Source organism: Bubalus bubalis, chromosome 2, assembly GCF_019923935.1.
Source record: "Bubalus bubalis isolate 160015118507 breed Murrah chromosome 2, NDDB_SH_1, whole genome shotgun sequence".
Lineage (NCBI taxonomy): Eukaryota > Metazoa > Chordata > Mammalia > Artiodactyla > Bovidae > Bubalus > Bubalus bubalis.
This window is the reverse complement of record NC_059158.1, coordinates 167,757,481-167,780,607: the sequence shown is the minus strand read 5'-3', so window position 1 is coordinate 167,780,607 and position 23,127 is coordinate 167,757,481. Positions and strand designations below refer to the sequence as shown.

At 37.9% G+C, this 23,127-nt stretch overlaps 2 protein-coding genes across 13 annotated transcripts in view; both read right to left on the bottom strand.

Moving 5' to 3' along the window:
* Positions 1 to 14,404, bottom strand: part of MFF (mitochondrial fission factor) — a 28,424-nt gene extending 14,020 nt beyond the window's left edge. For 5 of the 11 annotated variants that reach the window (XM_025262167.2, XM_025262187.2, XM_025262192.2 and 2 more), the window contains exons 1-3: positions 8,914 to 9,134; positions 7,718 to 7,887; positions 2,936 to 3,024 (exon numbers count right to left, since the gene is read on the bottom strand). In XM_025262167.2, the coding sequence (XP_025117952.2) occupies positions 2,936 to 3,024; positions 7,718 to 7,887; positions 8,914 to 9,094 (440 nt within the window). In that variant the 5' untranslated portion in view covers positions 9,095 to 9,134. Of the gene's footprint in view, positions 1 to 92; positions 168 to 2,935; positions 3,025 to 7,717; positions 7,888 to 8,913; positions 9,135 to 10,073; positions 10,250 to 11,032; positions 11,145 to 14,252 lie in introns of those variants that run through there. The other 6 variants (XM_025262181.2, XM_044937914.1, XM_006047117.3 and 3 more) reach the window with 5 other exon arrangements.
* Positions 14,405 to 20,204: 5,800 nt separating this feature from the next.
* COL4A3 (collagen type IV alpha 3 chain) overlaps positions 20,205 to 23,127 on the bottom strand; it is a 159,170-nt gene continuing 156,247 nt past the window's right edge. For both annotated transcript variants that reach the window (XM_006047125.4, XM_006047126.4), the window contains one exon: positions 20,205 to 23,078. In XM_006047125.4, coding sequence (XP_006047187.3) covers positions 22,994 to 23,078 — 85 coding nt within the window. In that variant the 3' untranslated portion in view covers positions 20,205 to 22,993. The remainder of the gene's footprint in view (positions 23,079 to 23,127) is intronic.

Genomic DNA, 23,127 nt, shown 5'->3' with positions numbered 1-23,127 from the left:
CAATTACCTGGTCAAGTATTAGTGTCACATAAGCCTGCAAAATTAAAACAACTCCTAATTGTGAAAAGCAGAGCAGACAGATAAAATCTTACGTGTACTCCGGTGTAGAAATCGGTGCCTGGAACCTTGAAATTTTATTTCTTGGGGCAGAATCTGATCTGTGCCACCTTAAATAATAATTATGCTTCTTTTACATATTCAGCTTTTATAATACAAAGAAAAAAGCTAAATACGAATCTGCTGATCATTTTCATGTCAATAATAAGCCCTATTATCTCTTTGAAAGTAAGGGAGAGAACAAGGCCAGCGCACCTGCTCTTATACTCCTATGGACTTCTATTCCTAAATCCAAGGAATAAAATAAGGTGGAGGCAGGCAAACGTTCATGCACAATGACATATAATCAGATCACATCACAGAGAAAGGCTGAAGTAGGTAAAGACAGAAAGAGTCCAATAATTACTTTGGTAGAGGTAAAATACAGCTGACCCATGTTAATAGTTTCTTCCTTACCATATTACCAGCATTAAATACATAATTTGCTCATTATATAAAAATTTGAAAGTTTATCAAGTGTAGATACTTAAAGATGAATACAATTATAAATAATAAAATTAATAACAGCAGCAGAAGAAAGGGCAAGGTCACATTATCAATAAAAAGACGGTTAAGTATCTTACCATGGTAACATACATAACTACCAAAACAAAAAGTATGGTTAAGGAAGGTAAGCATTCTATTGCAAAAAACTGTATAGTTAAATATTCATGCTATTTTTACAACCAAAAATTAAAACATGAGATTCTGTTTTATTAAACAACTAGAATAGCAGACCCCAACCTTTTTGGCACCAAAGATTGGCTTCATGGAACACTTTTCCCACAGACAGAGGGGCAGAGGCGGGATGTTTCAGGATGATGCAAGCACATCACATTTACTGTGCACTTTATTTCTGTTTGCGGCAATCTCAGGACATTCTGCCTGATGCTAGAGTTAGTGTTTGTGCTCCTATGAGAATCTAACGTCATCACTGATCTGACAGCAGGTGGAGCTCAGGCTGTAATGTGACCGACGGGGAGTGGCTGTAAATACAGAAGAAGCTTTGCAGGCTTGCTCACTTCCTGCTGTGTGGCCTGGTTCCTAACAGGCCACGGACAAGTACTGGTTCGTGGCCTGGGAACTGGGGTAGAAAATGCCTTTCAAGGGACTTAAAGAAAAAAATAATTCAAATATTAGCTAACTTTGCTCATCTTTTCTGAGGAATTTTCATCACTGGTAACTGCAAAAATATCTATGAACTAGTCATTTACTCTTAACTCATGCTTCACAAGGCTGGTCTTTATATATTATAGAGCAGAGCAGTTTCCTTTCTTGTCAACTGAACTTAGCTATCAGTAATATATACTGTGCGAGGGAAAAAAGTGATGCTATAGTAAAATAGTCCTATTTTTATTTCATTATGGGAAATTTCAAAGTAATCATGGACCTAAATAAAAAGCAATATCTTTATATAACAGGAAAGTTAATTAGAAACTTTTGGTGCCCTAAAAAATATTACAAATAGAAAATAACAAAAGCCCTTAGGTCTATGTTTAATCATTCTGAGAGGGTTCTAAATATCAAGAAGCTACCTTCACCATAAATTAGGTAGTCTTTTCACCATTTGTGTAACATATTTTAACATAGTCTAGAAAAAGGAATTCCATGGATTGGCCATCACTGCTAGCCATGGACCTGCAGGAAAACATACAATTATCGCAAAAAATTTCATTATTAAAAATGGCTGAACCTTTCAGATAAGCCTTCCCTGAAGGAGACATATATTCTTTCAAACTTTCTATCTTCCTATATTATGCTTCAGAATAATGTAACTACTTTAGGAAGCATTTCAAGATTCCCCAAGAAATGAAAACAGTTACAGTTCTCCTTTGCACCTAATGCAAAAAACGAGAGACCCAATTCCCATCAAAGTCCCTTCTGCGTCCCTATATTCTTTAGTCAAGCCCAAGTTAAAACTTCATACGGTTTAATACAAATGGCATAACTGTACTGTATGCTATCTTCCATGTAAATTTAAATGTCTTGCTTTTTATCTAGATTTGCAAGCTGTAAGGGACATTATCACCTCCTGATTCTTTCTTAGTTCCCAGAGAAATTAACGTGATGCCTGAAATCAAATCAGGTTCATGATAAATGAGCGTATGAAAGTTGAAAATTTAATGAGGAAGAAACAGTAATTTATATAATTTAAATCACCAATGGCTTTGAAACTTAAAAAATTCTGACCAGTTTTTAAAGGGATATTTTATTTTAAAAACCAATCAATTTTAATAAAACAACAAAAATGACTTGTCTAATTTAAAACATCTAATGGAAGGGGTAGTTTTTAAGACCAGGGTATGATAATGTAACCAAATGAGAAAGAAAGGTTTACACAAATAGTCCTTTAAACAATGTACTTAAATTTTTAGAAAAAGAAAAGGGTCTAAGAATTCTGTGACTCAGTAGGAAGAGAGCTAAAAAAATAATCCTGGAAAGCAAAAAAAAATGCGATTTGCTTATGCTATATTCTTTATCATGGCTCATTAGAAGCAGAGCTGGCTAGTCCTTTTACAGTCTAATCACAAATTAAGTAACCTGAAAATGAAGATGTTTCCTTAACAAAGTGTTTATGCTTTGTTTCTTTCCCCAAATTTAAGGTTATAAAGAGTACTACAAGAATATAAAACTGATGTAAATGTATTACATAATAAACTGCAAACACTATTAGAAGTAAATGACTTTTTTCTTCAGGTTCTTAGGTATAAAACATACACTTCATCCTTTTTTTCTTTCTAAATATTTGAGAGTAAGTAAATCATTTAGAAAAGGATGGGACAGGCAGTGTATAGAGACAACTTATGAATGAGATACAATGCTTAGTGGTTCTACTCACATGGAGTCAGTTTTGACCAGCTGTCCATTTTGGCGAACAGCATTTTCACTCATAGAGCGTTCTCTTTTTAGCCTGCCAACTGCACGGATCTGTTAGGCACAAAGAAAGGGAAAGGAATGGAAAATATTCTTAGTAGTCTAGTAGTTGCTTAGCATCAAAAGGACCTTAATCTAAGGCTACTCACAAAATTAAAAAATAACACAACCATGAATTGCTACTCGGTGTCTGTATCATATGCAGGGCATGTTAAGGAAAAAACCTCTACTTACTATAATGCAGATAAACTGGGGAATGCTTATCTTCTTTATGAAAATAGTGACTTCTAGTTGCTTTTTTAAGTCTCAATCTTACCTGGTACAATTATTAATATTTTTATTTATTATAATTATGCAATATACTTACATTCAGTTCAGTTCAGTCCCATCTGACTCTTTGCGACCCCATGAACCACAGCACGCCAGGCCTCCCTGTCCATCACCAACCCCCAGAGTTTACCCGAACTCATGTCCATTGAGTTGGTGATGCCATCCAACCATCTCATCCTCTGTCGTCCCCTTCTCCTCCTGCCCTCAATCTTTCCCAGCATCAATACTTGCATTACTTAACAAACAATTAACAACAGCTTTTCAAGGCACTTACACTATAGGAAATGGGATAGATTTGTAAATATTACAAATAAGGCTTCTGAGGTTAAAATAAATTCAGATTAGTTTAGATATTTGAATGGAGAAGGCAATGGCACCCCACTCCAGTACTCTTGCCTGGCAAATCCCACGGATGAAGGAGCCTGGTAGGCTGCAGTCCATGGGGTCGCTGGGAGTCAGACACGACTGAGCGACTTCACTTTCACTTTTCACTTTCATGCGTTGGAGAAGGAAATGGCAACCCACTCCAGTGTTCTTGCCTGGAGAATCCCAGGGACGGGGGAGCCTGGTGGGCTGCCGTCTGTGGGTTCGCACAGAGTCGGACACGACTGAAGCAACTTAGCAGTAGCAGTAGATATTTGAAAACTAAAAAAAATCTCACATGCTTAAATGTTTTAGCATTCTAGAAATAGTTACAATCTTCCACCTACATGCTCTTTGTACAAAATGTTATTGATCTCTTTCCATTAAATAGATGGAATTAAAGGATGAATCTATGTTTCCTTCCCTTGAAATTAGATGGGCTAGTGACCGCTACAGAGATGATAAATGTGACTTCTGACGTTAAGTTAGAAACAACACTAAGGCTTCTGCTTTTTTCCCCTTTCATTGTTTGGAACTACAGCACCAAGACCCAAGCGGCCAGACAGAAAGGCTCTGTGTGGTTATACCAGCCAGTAATCCTGGCTGAGGTCTACACAATAGCTAGTATCAACTGACCTATGAGTGAGTAAGCCTTCAGATGACTGCAGCCTCAAGCTGTTGAGTCATCCCGAGCCTTTGAGACTTCCTAGCCTAGGCCCAGATAATATACAACAGAAACAAGCTTTCCCCACTATACCTGATGCAAATATCTCACCGAAAAAATCCGTGAGAAAAATAAGCAATTTCTATTTCAAGCCACTAACTTTAGGGTGGTTTAATGGGCAGCAGGAGATAATTGGGGCTTCCCTGGTGGCTTAGACAGTAAAGAATCTGCCTGGAATGCGGGAGCCCAGGTTCGATCCTTGGTTTGGGAAGATCCCCTGGAGAAGAAAATGGCAACCTACTCCAGTATTTTGCCTGGAGAATTCCATAGACAGAGGAGCTTGGCAAGCTACAGTCCATGGGGGTCACAAAGAGTCGGACAGGACTGAGTGACTAATAGACACACACACACAGGAGATAACTGAAACAATGGTAATCATGAACTTTTCTGCTTAAAAAATTTTTTTTTTTTACTGGAAACACATCTGGCAACTTAATGGTTTAAAAAAAAATAGATTTTATTGTAAATGACAACTGGTATGTGAACCAACAGACTTGAAGATTAACATTCTCAAAAATGCAAACCCAGTATCTATTAGTGCTCTTAAAAAAGACTTGGGAATAGATCACCAGGGTATAAGCACTGTCAGAGCAGAACAAATCCTGTATTTCATGCCAACAAAACTTAAAATCATACTAAGCGGCACATAACTTCAAAGCATGGTTTAAATTTGGTTATGATTATGAACCACTTACCCATCTGAACAAAAGAAAAAAAAAAAACAAAAAAACAGAAAAGGAGTTGGCTTGGAGTCTACTCCAAGAGTTCTTTACAGTTAAACCAAAAGTCAAAATTACTTGAAGGTATTTATATATAAAAACTAATCTTGGACAAATCAATGTCCATGTGGTCTTTGTTTACTGGTTCTCCAGATTTGTTCAGATCTTATCTCTCCCTCAAGAATCAGCTCAGATGCCTTAGTATTTTCCCCTATAATGGTCCGTTTTATTTCATATAATTTTTAACAGTTACACTCTATTTATAGTTGTTACAGAATGCCAACTACATTCCCTGTGTTGTACAACACATCCTGGTAGCCTGTCTTACACCCAATAGTTTGTACCTCCCACTCCCCAATTCTTAATGCCGACCCCTCCGCTAATAACCGCTAGTTGGTTCTCCATATCTGTGTCTGCTTCTTTTCTGTTACGGTCACTCGTTTGTTGCATGTTTTAGATTCCACATATAAGTAATATCATATAGTATTTGTCTTTCTCTGACTTATTTCATTTAGCGTAATATCCTTCAAGTCCATCCATGCTGTTGTAAATGGCAAAATTTCATTTTTTATGGTTGAGTAGTGTTCCACTGTATTCGTGTGTGTCTCTGTGTGTATCTCACATTTTCCTTATCCATTCATCTGTTGATAAGACACTTATTTCCATATTTTCTGCCAGAAGATGCTAACTTTCATAACAATGATATTTGTACCTATTGATCTTTTAACATCAATTAGAACCATGTGCTAAACATACTATACATATTATTACACTGAATTCTCTCAATAATCTTATGTACTTGGCATTATTCTCTTCTTTATTTTAGAGATGAGCCTTGCCTTGGAACAGTTAAACAACTAGATGAAAGTTGTTATGTGGTTAGTAAGCAGCAAAGTAGGCCCTCAAAATTAAGTCATTCTCAGGCTCAGTTTTTTGCTTCAGTGCTATACACTTTGGACATTTATCACATTTGACTAAATATCATAATTATTGCAGGAGTAAACCCCACACAGGCTTAGAATCTAGGTCTACTGAGGGAAATCTTGGTAAAAAATTTTCTATCACTCATCCTTAATCATTCAGAAAAAAGGGGGTGATTTACAAAAACATAAGTGCTACTTATTTATTATTTTAAAATAAAATATTATTTTAATAAAAAAAATAGTCATTCACGACAGTGCTCAGCTTGTTTTCAGGCTGGTTATTCACACCAAGCAGTGTCTAAAACGTGGGATCATGAAGATAGGAAGGCAAATAAAACTAAAGGAATATTAAAGGGAGGGTTTCTCTTCCGGCAGAATCCTCATTCCAAGACAGTACTATTCACAGCCGTAGAGGGCCTTCCCTCACACAGACCACTGTGAAGGAAGTGTGTCTCACTGTCCTTCTTACACAAAAGCTTAAAAGATGTCTGTTAAATATAGTCCTGCTGCATTTACCTCAGTGCCTTTTCATCATGTGAAGATTCAAAGTCAGTACTTTTCATCAAGCAAATATGTGGAATGTCTAAACTGGCACCTATATTATCTGAGTCACCTCAGCACAAACTTCCAGCCTAGGAAAAGGCTATACCTAGTACTGGGAAACTGCACTCCTGTAGATTATGTGCATGATTTACCCTCTTAGGAAGGACTATATGAAAGATGAAAGACAAAGGCAGTTTCATTACCAATAAAAACTTATCTTCGCATACTGTCTTTTATTAGAATCATGACAACATAGGAATTTAGGAATTATAATGAAAAAGTGGCAACTACAGAAATCACAGCAAAGACTGGCCCTAAATCAACAGCAAAGGCAAAATCTGAACTTCGCTACCAACATCTTAGTAAGTCCATACACTGCCATACTGAGATCAAAAGGGCTAGTAACCTTACATAACACGGTAACTAACTCAGTAGAAACTTCGGAGCAAGCAAGAGAATAGGTAGTGTCAAGGGGATAAAAAGAGCTTTTGCCAACTGCCAGACAGCTCTTATAACAAAGTGATGCGTTAATTTTTTCCCATGCTAAATTTTCCCAAATTTTCTGTATGGCTTAAAGTGACTCCTAGCCATAAAAGCTCTTCCTTCAAGACCCAATGAATGTTAATGCCTTCCACAAAATTGTCATTTTCCTGAAATATGATATTTAAATAAAAAAAAGGCACAGTATCTTGAGTATTTATAAACTAGAATTTATAGCAATCAATGGTTCATGCAGAAGGATATTACTACATATTGCTAATGACATGATTTATAGGCTCTTGATGCCTCTTTCCGGAGAAGGCAATGGCACCCCACTCTGGTACTCTTGCCTGGAAAATCCCATGGATGGAGGAGCCTGGTAGTAGGCTGCAGTCTATGTGGTCGCTAAGAGTCGGGCACGACTGAGCAACTTCACTTTCACTTTTCACTTTCATGCATTGGAGAAGGAAATGGCAACCCACTCCAGTATTCTTGCCTGGAGAATCCCAGGGACAGAGTGGCCTAGTGGGCTGCCATCTATGGGGTTGCAGAGTCGGACACAACTGAAGTGACTCAGCAGCAGCAGCAGCAACAGACGCCTCTTTCACTTTTGCTGTTGTCTATGTTATTTCAAATTCAGATACTGTTAAAACTCTAGTACTTACTTCTTCATTTTGAGGGGTTGGAGCAGGTCTTTCTAAATCCAGAAAATCTAGCGGTCTTTCACTCAGCGTAAGCACACGAGGTGGTGTTTTTAGAGCCAGAGGCTTAAAGGGAGTTGACTGTATAAGGTCAAGATCTGCTGGTCTTGAAAATGGAATGTCTTCATTATTTCCTGAGAGTAAAAACAATAAAGAGGAGGGAGGTTTTTAAAAAGATACTGGTTTTATTCAAATGTATTTGCCACTACACACCCACCAGGAATAGCTAAAATTAAAAAGGCTAACAATACAAAGTGCTGGCAAGGATGCGGAGCAAATGGAGCACTCATATGTCACTGATGGGAACATAGCAGGGTACAACCAATTTCAAAAATAGTTTGACAGCTGTTCATAATATAATGTGATCTAGCAACTCATTCCTAAGAGATATGAAAACACGTGTCTTCATAGCAGCTTTATTCTTAATAGCACTAAAAAAGGAACAACTCAAATGTTCACCAACAAGTGAATATATAAACTAATTGTGGTATATCCACAGTATTAGAAATAAAATGGAAGAACAATCAATATAAGCAATAATATGGAAGACTCTCCAAAAACATAACACTAAGCAAAAGAAGCCAGACCCAAGAGTATATAATATAGTGTTATCATTCTATTCACACAAAACTCTGGGAAAGATAAATCTGATCTCTGGTTATAAAAAGGAGATCATGGTTGCCAGGAATTGAGGGGTAAGAACTGAATAAAAAACTGTTCAGGGTGGAATAATGAAAAGTTCTATATCTGGACTGTGGTAGAGTTACATAGGAGTAAACTTTTGTCGAAAATCATCAGGCTATACATTTTAAAATTACACACATTTTATGTACGTAAATAATACTTCAATAATTATTTGAACTATTAACAAATACTATTTGAAATTTCAGACTATGGTAATTAATAAACTTTTTGAAGAAAATGTAAAGTTGCATTTCTCAACCCCTTTTCTGTGTGCTCAGTCGCTTAGTTGTATCCAACTCTTTGCAACTCCATGGACTACAGCCCATCAGGCTTCTCTGTCCATGGAATTTTCCAGGCAACAATACTGGAGGGGGCCCCAATCCTTTTTCTAAATATTTTGAAAAGTTCCAAAAGTTTTCATAAAAATATATAAAATAAAGGTTTATCAGACAACTTTATGAACAAATATAAAATACCTGCTACCACAATTCTCTCTGGAACTTGCATAATCACACTAGCGTTTGAAACTCCTTCTTGAAATCCTTGTTCCAGGTCAGCATTTGGTGGTGCTACCTTTAATTTTTCTGGGACCCTCATTCGCTGACTAATACCTTCGGTGTATTCCATTTCATACTGAATTCGACTAATTTCCGCCATCTCAGCAGCAGTGGGAGAAGGAAAGGCCGCCCCACTCACTCTGCGGGCAAAAAATTTACAGACAGTGTGAGTGAGTGCTAAAATGCGTGTCTTCTCTATGTAGTGAAGTTAGAAGACAATACCTTTTAGAAAGAGCACAAGAAGACTTCTCGTTTGTGAGTACTGAACACATACAAAGGAAAAATGCAAGATTGAAGAAAACGCTTTTCTCAACATAATACCTTCCCACTTAGTTGAAGTTGCACCTTGAGTTTATTACTTAGGAGCAGATTTTTAAAATCTGTGTATAACTACAACATGAATATGCGCACACACACACTCTCCTCCTCCTCACTGCATAAACAGATAGGCATGCTGCTTATAACTAAAAACCGCCGAAAATAAAACTCAAATAGAAATTTCCTAGTGAATTATTTGAAGGGAAGCTGCTAGGACTTTATAAAAATGAAATTAGAAACTGCTATCATGCATGGAAAAAATAAAACTTTTTAATGATGAAAATCAGATTCAGAAGGTAAATAATGTTAATTCTAAATTTACTAAAAAAGAAGCAACCCCCTGAGTTTCACAAAATACAAATTAAAACGTCTCTTACTGAATGTATACCTGATGACTGAGATGAAATTTTGAAAATCAAATAAAGAATATACGTTAATAAAGCCTTAATGTATGCATTCATTTTGAGGGACCATAGTGTGAAAGGTTCACACTATTCATCATTTGTACTGAATATATTTGCACGTATATTTAAAAAAAACATGACATGCCTTCAAAGGGAAAGGCAAAACATATGCACTGCAAAATCTTCTAAATTAGAGAAGCATCCATGCTCCAAGGAAAAGCAGCAGAAAGGAAGTTGCCCAAGATAAAAAAAATACTGATCACAATGTGAAAGATGATTAGCCTGTGGGCAATCAGCTTTAAAGCCACTATGTCTCAAGCCTATAATACCAGCTCAACTGAATAAAATGTCACTGACCTTCCTAGTGATGTGTCATTGCTTGTTCTTTTACTCATTTTTAATACAGTAAATACACGTCTATAAAAGCTATTAAAATACTGCTACCCTGGAGTTGTTTACTTTACACAACAATTCCCCTACAGATCTGAACTTTTTTGGAGGTGTACATAACAACACGGACACTGCTTTTCCAGCTGTAAAAAAGAAAGAATAAAAATCAGTATTTCAACAATTCATTTCATACGAAAACTACGAATCAAAGTAAATATCTACTTAAAATTATTTTTGGATTTCAACCAAAACCAATGTTCAAATCTCTCCTAAAAAGAGTTCTTTACCTCAAAAATCACAAGGGCCATTTTAAGCATACTCACTATACTATGATTTTGCAAACAGGGTCAAGAAAAGTTAAACAAACATATATACAAATGTGAAGTCAGATTAGAAGAAAACATTTTGTCACAAAATTCCTCTTAAGTATTATATTCTGAAGGGGGGGGGGGGGGGGTCCTTTTCTTTTTTAGACTAAGTACAAATGAAGAAATCACAAAGATAATGTAAAGGGCAGAAAAATGTATTTGCGGTAACTTAATATTTGATGTATAAGTAATGATATCTTTAAAAGCAAATAACTTTGAAAACTAAATTACACTAAGTTTTCAGTGAAAGATATTATACTTAAGTCAAGGTCAATAAAAATTAAGGACAATAAAAAAATTAAGGAGTATAAATTTAAGTGACAGTGGAGACATTTCCTAAACTCCATGTCAGAGACATATCATACATCTCAAACTCCACGTCACTGACATGCTTTGGAGAGAACTTAGAGGCTGGTTAAGGGGCTACACCCTGACAATTGGTTAATTATGACTGCTAACTTGCACCTTTTATTCTTTACCAAAATGTGTGAATTTTAAGGATCTGGCATGCAGATGGTTTAAAGACTAACAGACTAAAAATAGACAACTTTTACTCACAAATGTGTACCAATTACTGCTTGCTCTTTGGCATTATCTGCTTCTGTGCTTCATATTAAATCCATTAACTTGCCTCAGTATGCACGTGCTGGATTTAGAGCCACTTTTGTCCCTGGGGGAGAAAAAACAGGAGCTGACTGAAAAACTAGATGATACTGACATCAGAGATTCATTGCTGAAAATCCTCTGCATGATGAAAACCACTAAAGATACACAGCCTTACATTAAAAAAACCACTAAAATAAATAGAGAAAAAATGAACAAACTTACCACCAATTTTAGGCCTGGAGACAGAACCCTACAACCATTCACTAGTTAATACAAAATAAAAGACTACTGTTTCTGATTTGAATTTAGAAAAACATAGCTGACAAAATATACATATGTTTAACAGAATCTTAATATTTAGGTGTATATATAAGTGTATATATACATACACAAATTAAGGAGAAACAAATGCACTGGCGAAATTTTCATCCAGCAACTTTCATTCAGTATTTAATTTCATTCATAACTTTAATTCAGTATTTAATTTGAACCAGTAACACATGCACACGGTACAAAGTACACAAGAACATACAGAACAATAAAGTGTCCCACTGATCCCATGCTATGTAACAACTCAGGTCCCCAGAGGTAACCTCTTATCAATTTCTGTGCATCATTCTAAATAAGAAATGAGATAGCCTTCTTATACTTACATACACATGTACCCGAAGCACAGTAAAAGCTTGTATTTGGAAATAACACTGCAAGAGACACTTCAAAAGGAGTACAGCCTTAAGACATTATAAACTGAAATCTTATAATAATAAACAAGGGATGCAAATTGCTAGAACAGTATCTCCCCAAAATGTGCTATTCTCTTCACTCCATTCACTACATTTCAGCCTTCATATTAACTTTCCACTACTACATACCATGGGTCTCAACATTTCATTCTACAGCAACATCTTTGTTTACAAGACTTTCTGAGTTTGTAAAGTATCATGGATTTAAATCACCAAAGATGGACACTGAAAAGACAACTTCTAGAAAAAGCCAAATTCTCCTGTAGCCAACTTAGCTACTTGCAAGGTAGATTAAACTTTTCTGCTAGGATTTAACATTGTACTGTTCCAATTACTGGCTTTTCTGCTTAAGCAAATTTGATCAAAATCTCATTCCCCCCCCACCTTCTCTCATTAGACTATGACATTTTTGGTAGTATCTTTTGGCAAAAAAGAAAATAAATTTCTCATCTGGAGTTAAGACATTAACTCCAGTTTTGTCACTTACAATCTACTAGATACATGAGTCTCTGTGATACAACTAAAGAGACAAAATCCTTTAATGTACACATCTAAAAACAGGTAACAAAAACATAACTCTTACAAAAACCCCTCACCCACAAACCACCTAGAATCAAGTCACATCCACTATCCTGTGACGGAAAGTGTCCCCAGTTTGGGCACATAATGAATCAAGCTTTACGTTCTCATTTTCTGTATTAGAACGCTGGGATCAAAAGACACAGCCCAGGAAGTCACAGAAAGAACTTGGGTCAAATTGATTGTGGTTACAAAGATTTCTATAATTCCCCAAATACCAAAAAAAAAAAAAAAAAAAAAGCCAGGTCGTTGGTCACTTATTGTGTGGACCTAGTTCAAGGCTTTTATACTGATCACCCTATTTCAGTTCTCTTTTCAAGCAACTATACTTAAAAAGAATATGTCTGCAATGTGGGAGACCTGGGTTCGATTCCTGGGTTGGGAAGATCCCCTGGAGAAGGAAAAGTCTACCCACTCCAGTATTTTGGCCTGGAGAATTCCATAGTCCATGGGGTCGCAAAGAGTTGGACACGACTGATTGACTTTCACATTTAAATAATGGGTGTATAAGAAAATCACAGCATAGTAACCCAGGATTCATTTTTATTTTTAAAGAAGTCACTGAAAAGTTGGAAAAATACGAGTTAACGAATTTTAAAATAAGGCTATCAATCCACAGGAAACAAGTTTCAACACCAAAGGGAAGACAGTAACCACTAAACTTTGTAATCATAAAATGCGGTAGCCCTATCAGACAGGAAGGGATAGAAAACACAATTTCCTTTGGGAAAAAAAACAAAAGAGCAAAACCAACTCACAAGTGCTTGCAACCAAAAAGAAAAAGATAGCAGGTCCTACACACAATTTAATTACACGGGCAGAGACTCCAAGGTACAACAAAATCGTTCTAACTCTCTCCGAATCTATTTTCCTAAGGGTTTTCCCTTTGGGATCTCATTAGGTGATGCAATCAACACCGAAAGAAATGTTTTTTCCATCTAGGGAGAGAAAACACTTAAGATCCTTCAGTTAAAGTCCCTCTGTGGGGTGAGAGGCCTGTATACAACTGGTTCTACATTTGAAACAAAGGCGCTAAGGCTTTTTATCTTCTGCAACTAAAAGACGCCACCACTTTTGAAAGGGTTCTCCTCCCTAGAGAATGCCTCTAGTAGGAGGCAGCCCATGGTTTTCTTCTACCACAGAAGAGGAACTCGTCCTGCAGACGAAGAAGGTCACACGCTGACGGAAGGGGAATCCGAGCTTTCTCCAGTTTCCAGCTCCTGGAAGGAAACCCTGGAGCATCTCCCAACATCTACACCTGCAGCAAGGATGCTTCCTGATCTGCGCGACCAGGGGCCTCCCCGGGGCGCGGGCTTCCAACAAGGCTTTTCGTCTCCAACACGTCCCGCCTCCCCACACACACAAAGTAAAAGAAAAACAAACCAAAACCGACTTTCAAAGAGACAGGTGTCGGGTTCAAGGTCATACGGGAAGGTACCAGGACCTTGGCTGGGAAGCATGACAGGAGACTACCACTCAAGCCTCGCTTGAAGCTCTCAGGTCGCCCTTAGGGTTTCCCACGCCAGAAACTATCTTCTACGTGGAAAACTCAATTTTTCGACCTAACGAAGGCACAGAACTAAAGTGGGCAAGGTTAGCCCCAGAACGATTGCAGCAGGGTGCGCTGCTCTCCCGTGCTTTCCTCAGACACTAAAGGGGCGAGCAACGCCCCGAGAAGGAGGAAAGGTCAAGATTGAAGCGGGGAGGCCCCTGGGGAAGGCCAAGACCGCACCACGGACCGGCTGCGTACCCAGCCGGTCCCTCCATAGCCGGAGGATCCCGGCCACAGCGCTAGGCCCCGCATCCGGCTCGGGCCGCGGATCCCGGGTCGGGAAGACGTCAGCACTCACCCCTGGGCCCGCTGGAGGGTCCCCGGCGAGGGCCGCCGCCCGCCGGCTCCCGGGATGCTCGGGTGGGCGGTCTCAGAGGCCGTTGGCCGAGCGCACGGAGGCGCCCGGGCAAATCACCGGCCGGAGACGCCCGCAGCGGGCGGGGAGAGAAAGAGAGACGCGAGAACGCCCGGGACTGGTCCCTTCCGGGAGCTGTAGTTGAGACAGGTTCGTGGTCATGTGACGCGAGGAAGGGCGGACGTAAGACCCACGTAGAGGAGCGGGGCTGTACGACGGCGGTTCCGCGACATCTTTGTTGTGGGCAAAGTGCGCCCACCGCATCTCGTGTTTAAAAGGTAAACGTTCGGTAGCTAGTTAAATAATTAGTTTTCAGGACTGTCCACATCAAAATCAGAACTGGTGTGAGGCCTAATAATCTGCATATTTCGCCCGCTCTGCAAGTGGTTCTTAAACACTATACTCCAATTTTGACGATTTTTCAAGCCCTCTGTGTCTTCCTTAACAGTGATCCCTACCCTGACCTGCTTTACTAACCCTTAAAGGTAAGGATCTCGGAAAAGAAGTTAGGTTTCACAGTAGTTAGAAGCCCTGTTTAGTTTCCAAGAACTGTTTGCAGTCTAACCATTTAAAGTGAAAGTGAAGTCGCTCAGTCGTGTCCGACTCTTTGGGACCCCATGGACTGTAGCCCGCCAGGCTCCTCCATCCATGGGATTTTTCAGGCAAGAATACTGGAGTGGGTTACCGTTTCCTTCTCCAGGGGATCTTCCCCACCCAGGAATCCAACCGGGGTCTCCTGCACTGCAGGCAGACAACCACATAACCACTAACTTTCTAGGAGAAAGTCAATACCTTGTTCATCAACACTGGGCGGACTGAAGCCAATTCAAGGAATACATTTGTATTCTTCGATGTTAACAGCTAAAGACATACGCATGAGTATGTACTTCTCTAGAGCCTAAAGATACTCTACAGATGTTCAGTCCAGTTCAGTCACTCAGTTGTGTCCGACTCTTTTCGACCCCATGGACTGCAGCATGCCAGCCTTCCCTGTCCATCACCAACTCTCAGAGTTTGCTCAAACTCATGTCCATCAGGTTGGTGATGCCATCCAACCATCTCATCCTCGGTGGTTCCCTTGTCTTCCTGCCTTCAATCTTTCCAGCATCAGGGTCTTTTCAAATGAGTCAGTTCCTCGCATCAGGTGGCCCAAGTATTGGAGTTTCAGCTTCACCATCCATTCATATATTCATTCCAATGAATATTCAGAACTGATTTTCTTTAGGATGGACTGGTTGGCTCTCCTTGCAGTCCAAGGGACTCGCAAGAGTCTTCTACAACATCACAGTTCAAAAGCATCAATTCTTCGGAGCTCAGCTTTCTTTATGAGAGATATCCAACTCTAACATCCATACAGGACTACTGGAAAAACCATAGCTTTGACTAGACAGGCCTTCGTTGGCAAAGTAATGTCTCTGCTTTTTAATATGCCATCCAGGTTGTTCATAGCTTTTCTTCCAAGGAGCAAGCGTTTTTTAATTTCATGACTGCAGTCACCATCGGCAGTGATTTTGAAGCCCCCCAAGATAAAGTCTGCTACTGTTTCTACTGTTTCCCCATCTATTTGTCATGAAGTGATGGGATGGGATGCCATGATCTTAGTTTTCTGAATGTTGAATGTTGGTAACATCTAGAAATGTTACCATTCTTTAAAACAACTTAGGAAGTCCTCTGAGAATTTCCTTCTTGGGCCCATTTTTAATACTGACAAATCATCCTTTAAGTGCAGATGATCTTAGGAATGATCATCTATTCCAGGCCAACCTTTTGGGGGAATTTAGAGGCCAAGCTAAATAAGCTATGACCAAAACCTTTAGAAATGAGGGTCTTGCTGCTCCACTACTATCTTTCTACTTTTTAGTACTTACAATTTGGTTCTTACTCCTGTCCATTCCCCACTAAGGAAACTGAAATAAGTTTCAAATGAAGATTGTGATCCCGAAATATTGAATCTTCCATGTTACCATCTGTATGATCATTCTACTCTTTGGCTCAAAGTCTTCAATGGGTCTCTAATACCAACCAATGATGTACAAGTTCTCCATGGTGTTCTAAACTCTAATATGGCCCTCACCTCCTGCCATGCCACTCCATTTACTACAAGTGTGAATGATATATATGTATATGGTCTTGATCATTGATTGTTCTCTGAGATTAGTTCATGCTTTTCTAACTATTGATACTTACCTTTATCTATTTCTGCCACCTATAATGCCATCCTGCCTCTGATCAACTTCTGTTTCTTGAAATTCTAACTAACCTTGAAAGACCACCTAAAAAATCCACTTTTGTGATTTTATGAGGCCTCCAACTTATGAACTATTGTCTATTGACTCTTACAGTACTTGTAACATTCTGTTGCATATTATAATTATCTATGTATTTGCTTTATTTTATTGTACCAGATGATAAGTTCCATGTTTGAGACCAAGGTCTATATCTTACTCATCTCACTGCTTTCATGGAGCAACCATATTGAGCATGTTGTAGGTCTTGGGTATAAAGTAATGAGATCTATTTCCTTATTTGACCGATAAATTGCAGTTAAGGATAATTCCAAAACAATAGCTCTAAAAAGGTTTTGAGCAGTCTTATCATTTTTAGAAACACCTTAAAGTCTCCAAAAACCTACAGAGGGTAGTATTTCTCTGAATGGTTAAATTAAGCCTGGTCTGAGGAGGCCTTGCAAATAGCTGAGAAAAGAAGAGAAGCAAAAGGCAAAGGAGAAAAGGAAAGATATGCCCATCTGAACGCGGAGTTCCAAAGAATAGTGAGGAAATAAGAAAGCCTTCCTAAATGAACATGCAAAGAAATAGGGGAAAACAATAGAATGGGAAAGACTAGAGATCTCTTCAAGAAAATTAGAGATATCAAGGGATATTTCATGCAAAGATGGGCACAATAAAGGACAGAAACAGTATGGATCTAACAGAAGCAGAAGAGATTAAGAAGAGGTGGCAAGAATACACAGAAGAACTATACAAAAAAGATCTTAATGACCTGAATATCCACAGTGGTGTGATCAGTCACCTAGAGTCAGACATCCTGGAGTGCAAAGTCAAATGGGCCTTAAGAAGCACCACTATGAACAAAGCTAGTGGATGGAGTAGGTGATGGAATTCCAGTGGAGCTATTTCAAATCCTAAAAGATGATACTGTGAAAGTGCTGCACTCAATATGCCAGCAAATTTGGAAAACTCAGCAGTGGCCACAGGATTGGAAAAGGTCAGTTTTCATTCAAGTCCCAAAGAAAGGTAATGCTAAAGATTGTTCAAACTACCACACAGTTGCACTCATTTCACGTGCTAGCAAGGTAATGCTCAAAATCCTTCAAGCTAGGCTTCAGTAGTCTGTGAACCAAGAACTTCCAGATGTACAAGCTGGATTTAGAAAAGGCAGGAGTCAGAGATCAGATTGCCAACATCTTTCAGATCATAGAAAAAGCAAGAGAATTCCAGAAAAACATCTACTAATGCCTCATTGACTACACTAAAGCCTTCGACTGTGTGGATCACAACAACCTGGAAAATTCTTTAAGAGATGGGAATACCAGACCACCTTACCTGCCTCCTGAGAAATCTGTATGCAGGTCAAGAAGCAACTGTTAGAACTGGACGGGGAACAACAGACTGGTTCCAAATTGGGAAAGGAATACATCAAGGCTGTATATTGTCACCCTGCTTATTTAACTTACATGCAGAGTACATCATGTGAAATACCAGGCTGGCTGAAGCACAAGCTGGAATCAAGATTGATGGGAGAAATATCAATAACCTCAGATATGCAGATGACACAACCCTTAATGGCAGAAAGTGAAGAGGAACTAAAGAGCCTCCTGATGAAAGTGAAAGAGGAGAGTGAAAAAAAAACTGGCTTAAAACTCAACATTCAAAAAATGAAGATCATGGTATCAGGTTCCATCACTTCATGGCAGATAGATGGGGAAACAATGGAAACAGTGAAAGACTTTTTTTTTCCCTTGGGCTCCAAAATCACTGCAGATGGTGACTGTGGCCATGAAATTAAGAAACACTTGCTCCTTGGAAGAAAAGCTGTGACAAACCTAGACAGCATATGAAAAAGCAGAGACATCAGTTGGCCAACAAAGGTCCATGTAGTCAAAGTTATGGTTTTTCCAGTAGTCATGTATGGATGTGAGAGTTGGACTCTAAAGAAAACTGAGTGCTAAAGAATGATGCTTTTGAACTGTGGTGCTGGAGAAGACTCTTGAGAGTCCCTTGGACAGCAAGGAGATCAAACCCATCAATCCTAAAGGAAATCAACCCTACTATTCATTGGAAGAACTGATGCTGAAGCCGAAGCTCCAATACTTTGGCCACCTGATGCAAAGAGTCGACTCACTGGAAAAGATCCTGATGCTGGGAAAGATTCAAGGCAGGAGAAGGGGATAACAGAAGATGAGGTGGTTGGATGGCATCACTGACTCAATGGACATGAGTGTGAGCAAACTCCAGGAGATGGTGAAGGACAGGGAAGGCTGGCGTGCTGCAGTCCTTGGGATCGCAAAGAGTCAGACGTGACTGACTGAACGATGTCGATGGTGATTCAAAATCACTTGCTTTGAGTTCTGTGTTTGGTTGTCTTTTAGTTTCCAGTAAGCAGAGCTGGGGTAAGACTGAGGTGAACTAGCCACACTAAGTGTTCTGCAAGTGCCCTGCCAATAAGTTACAAGGAATCCCTTAGAGACTGATGAAGGCTTTTCTTTCTATAGGACTTTTATTTCTATAGGACTTTTCTTTCTTATAAACAGGCTTATAAGTAGAGATAATGAACTCAACACAGCATTCATTCTTCTGCTTGTAAAAATAAGTTCATTAAAATGCATTAGTATACTTTTTGATCAAAATGTTTTCTAATTAATTTTTTGGTCCAGTTATGAAACTGTTTCTAAATATTTGGGCAACAATTTTCTTGGTTTTCTTAGAATTATTGCCCAGCATCACCATTCATTCTGTGTTTTCATATGATGATATCTTTATTGTCATTTGACACACCCCAAAATTCCTTACCCATGAGAGTTCAGATTTTTGTCTATTAAAGGCATTCCTCTTTACCAATTCTCTAGCTTTGAAATTTTATGAATATTTTTCCTTGAATAGGGTGCATTATAAATGGGAAACATCAAAATATAAGATCCATAACTTCTGTAATTTATACCTTTTCCTCTTGATTTATGAAAACTCCTTAAATACCTCAATAGGAAATGCATAAAGATATGATTAGGCCTTTCACAGGAAAAAAAAACTCACGTATTAATTAAAATATATTAAATAAAAACCCCAATATTAATTTAAAGTGGTAAATGTTCAGCCTTGCTGATAATGAGCAAAATGTAAATTGAGACTGGCAAAACTGTGAAAGAACAGCAATGTCCAATATTGGTAAAAGCATAAGGAGATAAAAGTTTTCATAACATTGCACTGATGCAACTAGAAATTCTAGCAATGTTTCTGGAGAACATGTGTGTATGTATATAAATATATATATATAATCTCAAAGGCCTAAGATTGCAACTCCTTTGATTTTTGCAGTTTTCCTCCTAGAGATTTATCCTGAGGAAACAATTGGACAAATATGAAATAAAATGTTCATAATACATCCATAATAAAACTAAATGTCATCCTATTCATTGATTTATGTAGAAAAAGCCATATAAATACTGATTACTTCTTACCTATTGATTTGAAAATATGTCAACAAGAAAAAAGTCTGAGATGATAATACCTTAATTTTCTTGGATGGGAATGAGGGGTTAGATCATGGCAATTTTTATATAGTCTTCATAATTACTGTTATTTTTTACAGTGAACATATACTATTTTTACAATGCAAAAAATTAATTTGTTTATATTTTGAAAAAAATAAGACCAGATATAAATTTTTCAATTTTATTCTTAGACAATACAACAACAAAATATTTAAGGTGTAGTTACAGAAATATTAGTACAACATTGTAATTCTGTCAAGATATAATAATATAAAATATTCAATATATTTTAAATATATTTCATTTGGTTATAGAGTAAATATTAAATTAAGTTTAGTAGCGGTAAGTTGCACTGGATGCATAGAAAAATATTTGTAAGTTAGCAATAAAATTCAAATTTAGAATTATTGTAATACTTTTATAAATAAGTTATTTAATAATGTTTATCTTGCAAAAACACCTCTGAGAAACCCATTATTTCAGCACACTGTGAAATTCCAAAGTTGAAGCCCCAGATTTAAAAGAAACAAGTTATTTACATTTTATCTACAAAGTTAAATCTTCATAACTTTATAAACTACTGATGGGTATCTGGAAAGTAACGCTCATGAGCTGTGTTTCAATGCTCAGTCTTACAAGGGGAACTGAGCCACTTTCAATATGGCTTCATTGGGATCTAATGTTTAGCATCACTTGTCTTCCTCAGAAGTTAAACACTGATAATGGGACAAGAAAAGAGGGAGCCTGGGGACAAACAGAGGCCAGTCATTTGCCATTAGCACCAATATAAGGCTTTAACTTATTAGTAAAATTAGATGACCTTGAGGTCACTTGAGATGACCTTGAGGTGATTTTGGACTTTAAAGAGAGCTATGGATGGAGCAATATTGGTTGGCCTTAACTGGTAACTGTCTGTAGAATAGTTTCTTGGATGTTTGCCTAGAACAGTTCTTCTCAATCAGAAATCACCTGGAGAAGCTTGTTAAAATATGCATTTCTGGGCCTTTCCCCCAGAGTTTCTGATTCTAAATGTCTACGCTAAGCATTTGCATTGATGGCAAGTTCCCAGATGCTGCTGATGCTGCTGGTCCAGGGACCACATTTTGAGAATTGCTGACCTACAGAGGGTTTGTGTAGATCAGCTAGCCCTATGCCATTATGGTACAATTAAGAAAGTTGGATATTTTTAGAGAAAAAAAAAAAGTCTTAGTATAAGATGAGTCTAAGCAAATAATCTAAGTAAAATGCACTTCTCAGCTTAAATGTAAAAATCATTTGACAGCAGTCACATGAGCAGTGAAGGATGCCAACCAAGGTCACAGTGTGTGCTTTCCTCTGGGGTCACACCTTCATTTACAAAGCAACTGAGGTTGAAGCAATAACCTGAATTTAAATATCAGCACCACCAACTCCACCTTGGTGGATTAAGAAGCATCTGCAGAGCTTTATCTCTGAACATCTGGCCTCTGAGATTAATCAAATAGTGCTACTATCAAGTATAAATGGTCTTTAAGGTTTTGTAGATTTTTCATTTTCTTAACATTTTCACACCTTGACTTCTGTAATGCCTAGGAGAAGCTAGATGTCCTGGGCTTTCCCTAGTCATAAGTATTATTTTTGAACCTTTATACTGAGGCCTGCTGAATTATTCTGATGAAATATAAGAACAAAGGGAAAAAAGGAGGAAAAACAACTTAGACATGTAGAATTCTTAACAGAAACAGTAAGTTACCTTCTCTGAGATATTGGATCAGAAACAAGTCTCTTTTCATCCCCTTAGTGTCTATAATTTAGTGCAGTGCCTGGGATATGACTTGGTGTTGAATAAAATCTTAAGTTGAATTAGGTAAACTTGGGAATGTATCAACACACTGAAAAGCAAGTTTTAAGACATACAACCACCAATCTATACAATTTGTACATCAAAATTTTTACACAATGGACTCTTCAAATGGTTTAAGAATATGTAATATCAAAAACATGTCATTAACAAAGGAAGAATTATGTAGTTAACAAGAGAATACATCTCTGAACACCCAGGTTAAATGGAATATTTAGAGCAAATGAAAAATATTTTGAGCCTGATTAGCCAACAAATGCCTTCAGTTATTCCATGGGTTGCTGAACTGCTAGTTTATAAGGTATGCACCAACATTTATAGGGATGGGATAAAGTGCATATCAAGGAATTGGTTATTTGTGTGGGTGTAGTTAATTTACTAAGGGTAAAAATTATATCTATTTGAATATAAGCAAGCTATATTGCTGTAGTGAAATGAATTCGATGGACAAACAAAAATGTCTTTTAAAAAATGTAAACCAAAACCATACAGTATTTCCAAGGCTATTATTATTCCATTCAGGGCAACCCCTTTCTGGCCTTAGTCTTGGGTGTGTTTGAAAAAGCACTAGACAATCTATGAGCCTCAATTCAATTCTGGTTCCCTTAGGTCTTAGATTACTCACCAGGTTTGAAAGTCCAGTTTATTCATGATGCTCTAATATCCCATTTCATCCCCTTCCCTACCCAGGGTCTAAAGCTTTGGGAAGCGGGTGATCAGGCAATCTAAAACAGAATTAGCCTCCCTGAGTCTCCAAGACTGGAATAGAAAGGGGGTGAATCCTGGGAATCCAGTGGACCAAATAGCTCTTCACTTGTAGTATCAAACTTTATACAATCGCCATTTACTTAGTGCATTGGATAAAAGTGGAATACAAGATTTTTGTGATACTTTGTGAAAAGCTTAGTGCTTTGCATTAGGGAACATTGATACAGTACAGATTTAGAGACCAGTATCACAGAACTAACTTAAAAGAAGGCTTTGTTGTGTGGGGAAACAAATAGAAACTTTGTACTGCTGTTCCAAGAGAGAAAGATACTTAAATAAGTGCATGTTCTGCAATATTACTTGGTTATTTAGGATGAAAAGTAACAGTTTTATTTTTTCTATATTTCTTCATGGTCTCCTCTTCATGCACACTTGACAGCGACTTATTATGTTTTCTAACTCCCCAGCTTTCACAGTTGATGGAATGGGTTTTCTGAAATAAAAAACAAAAGCAAAAAAACACCAAAAATCTCATCAATTTA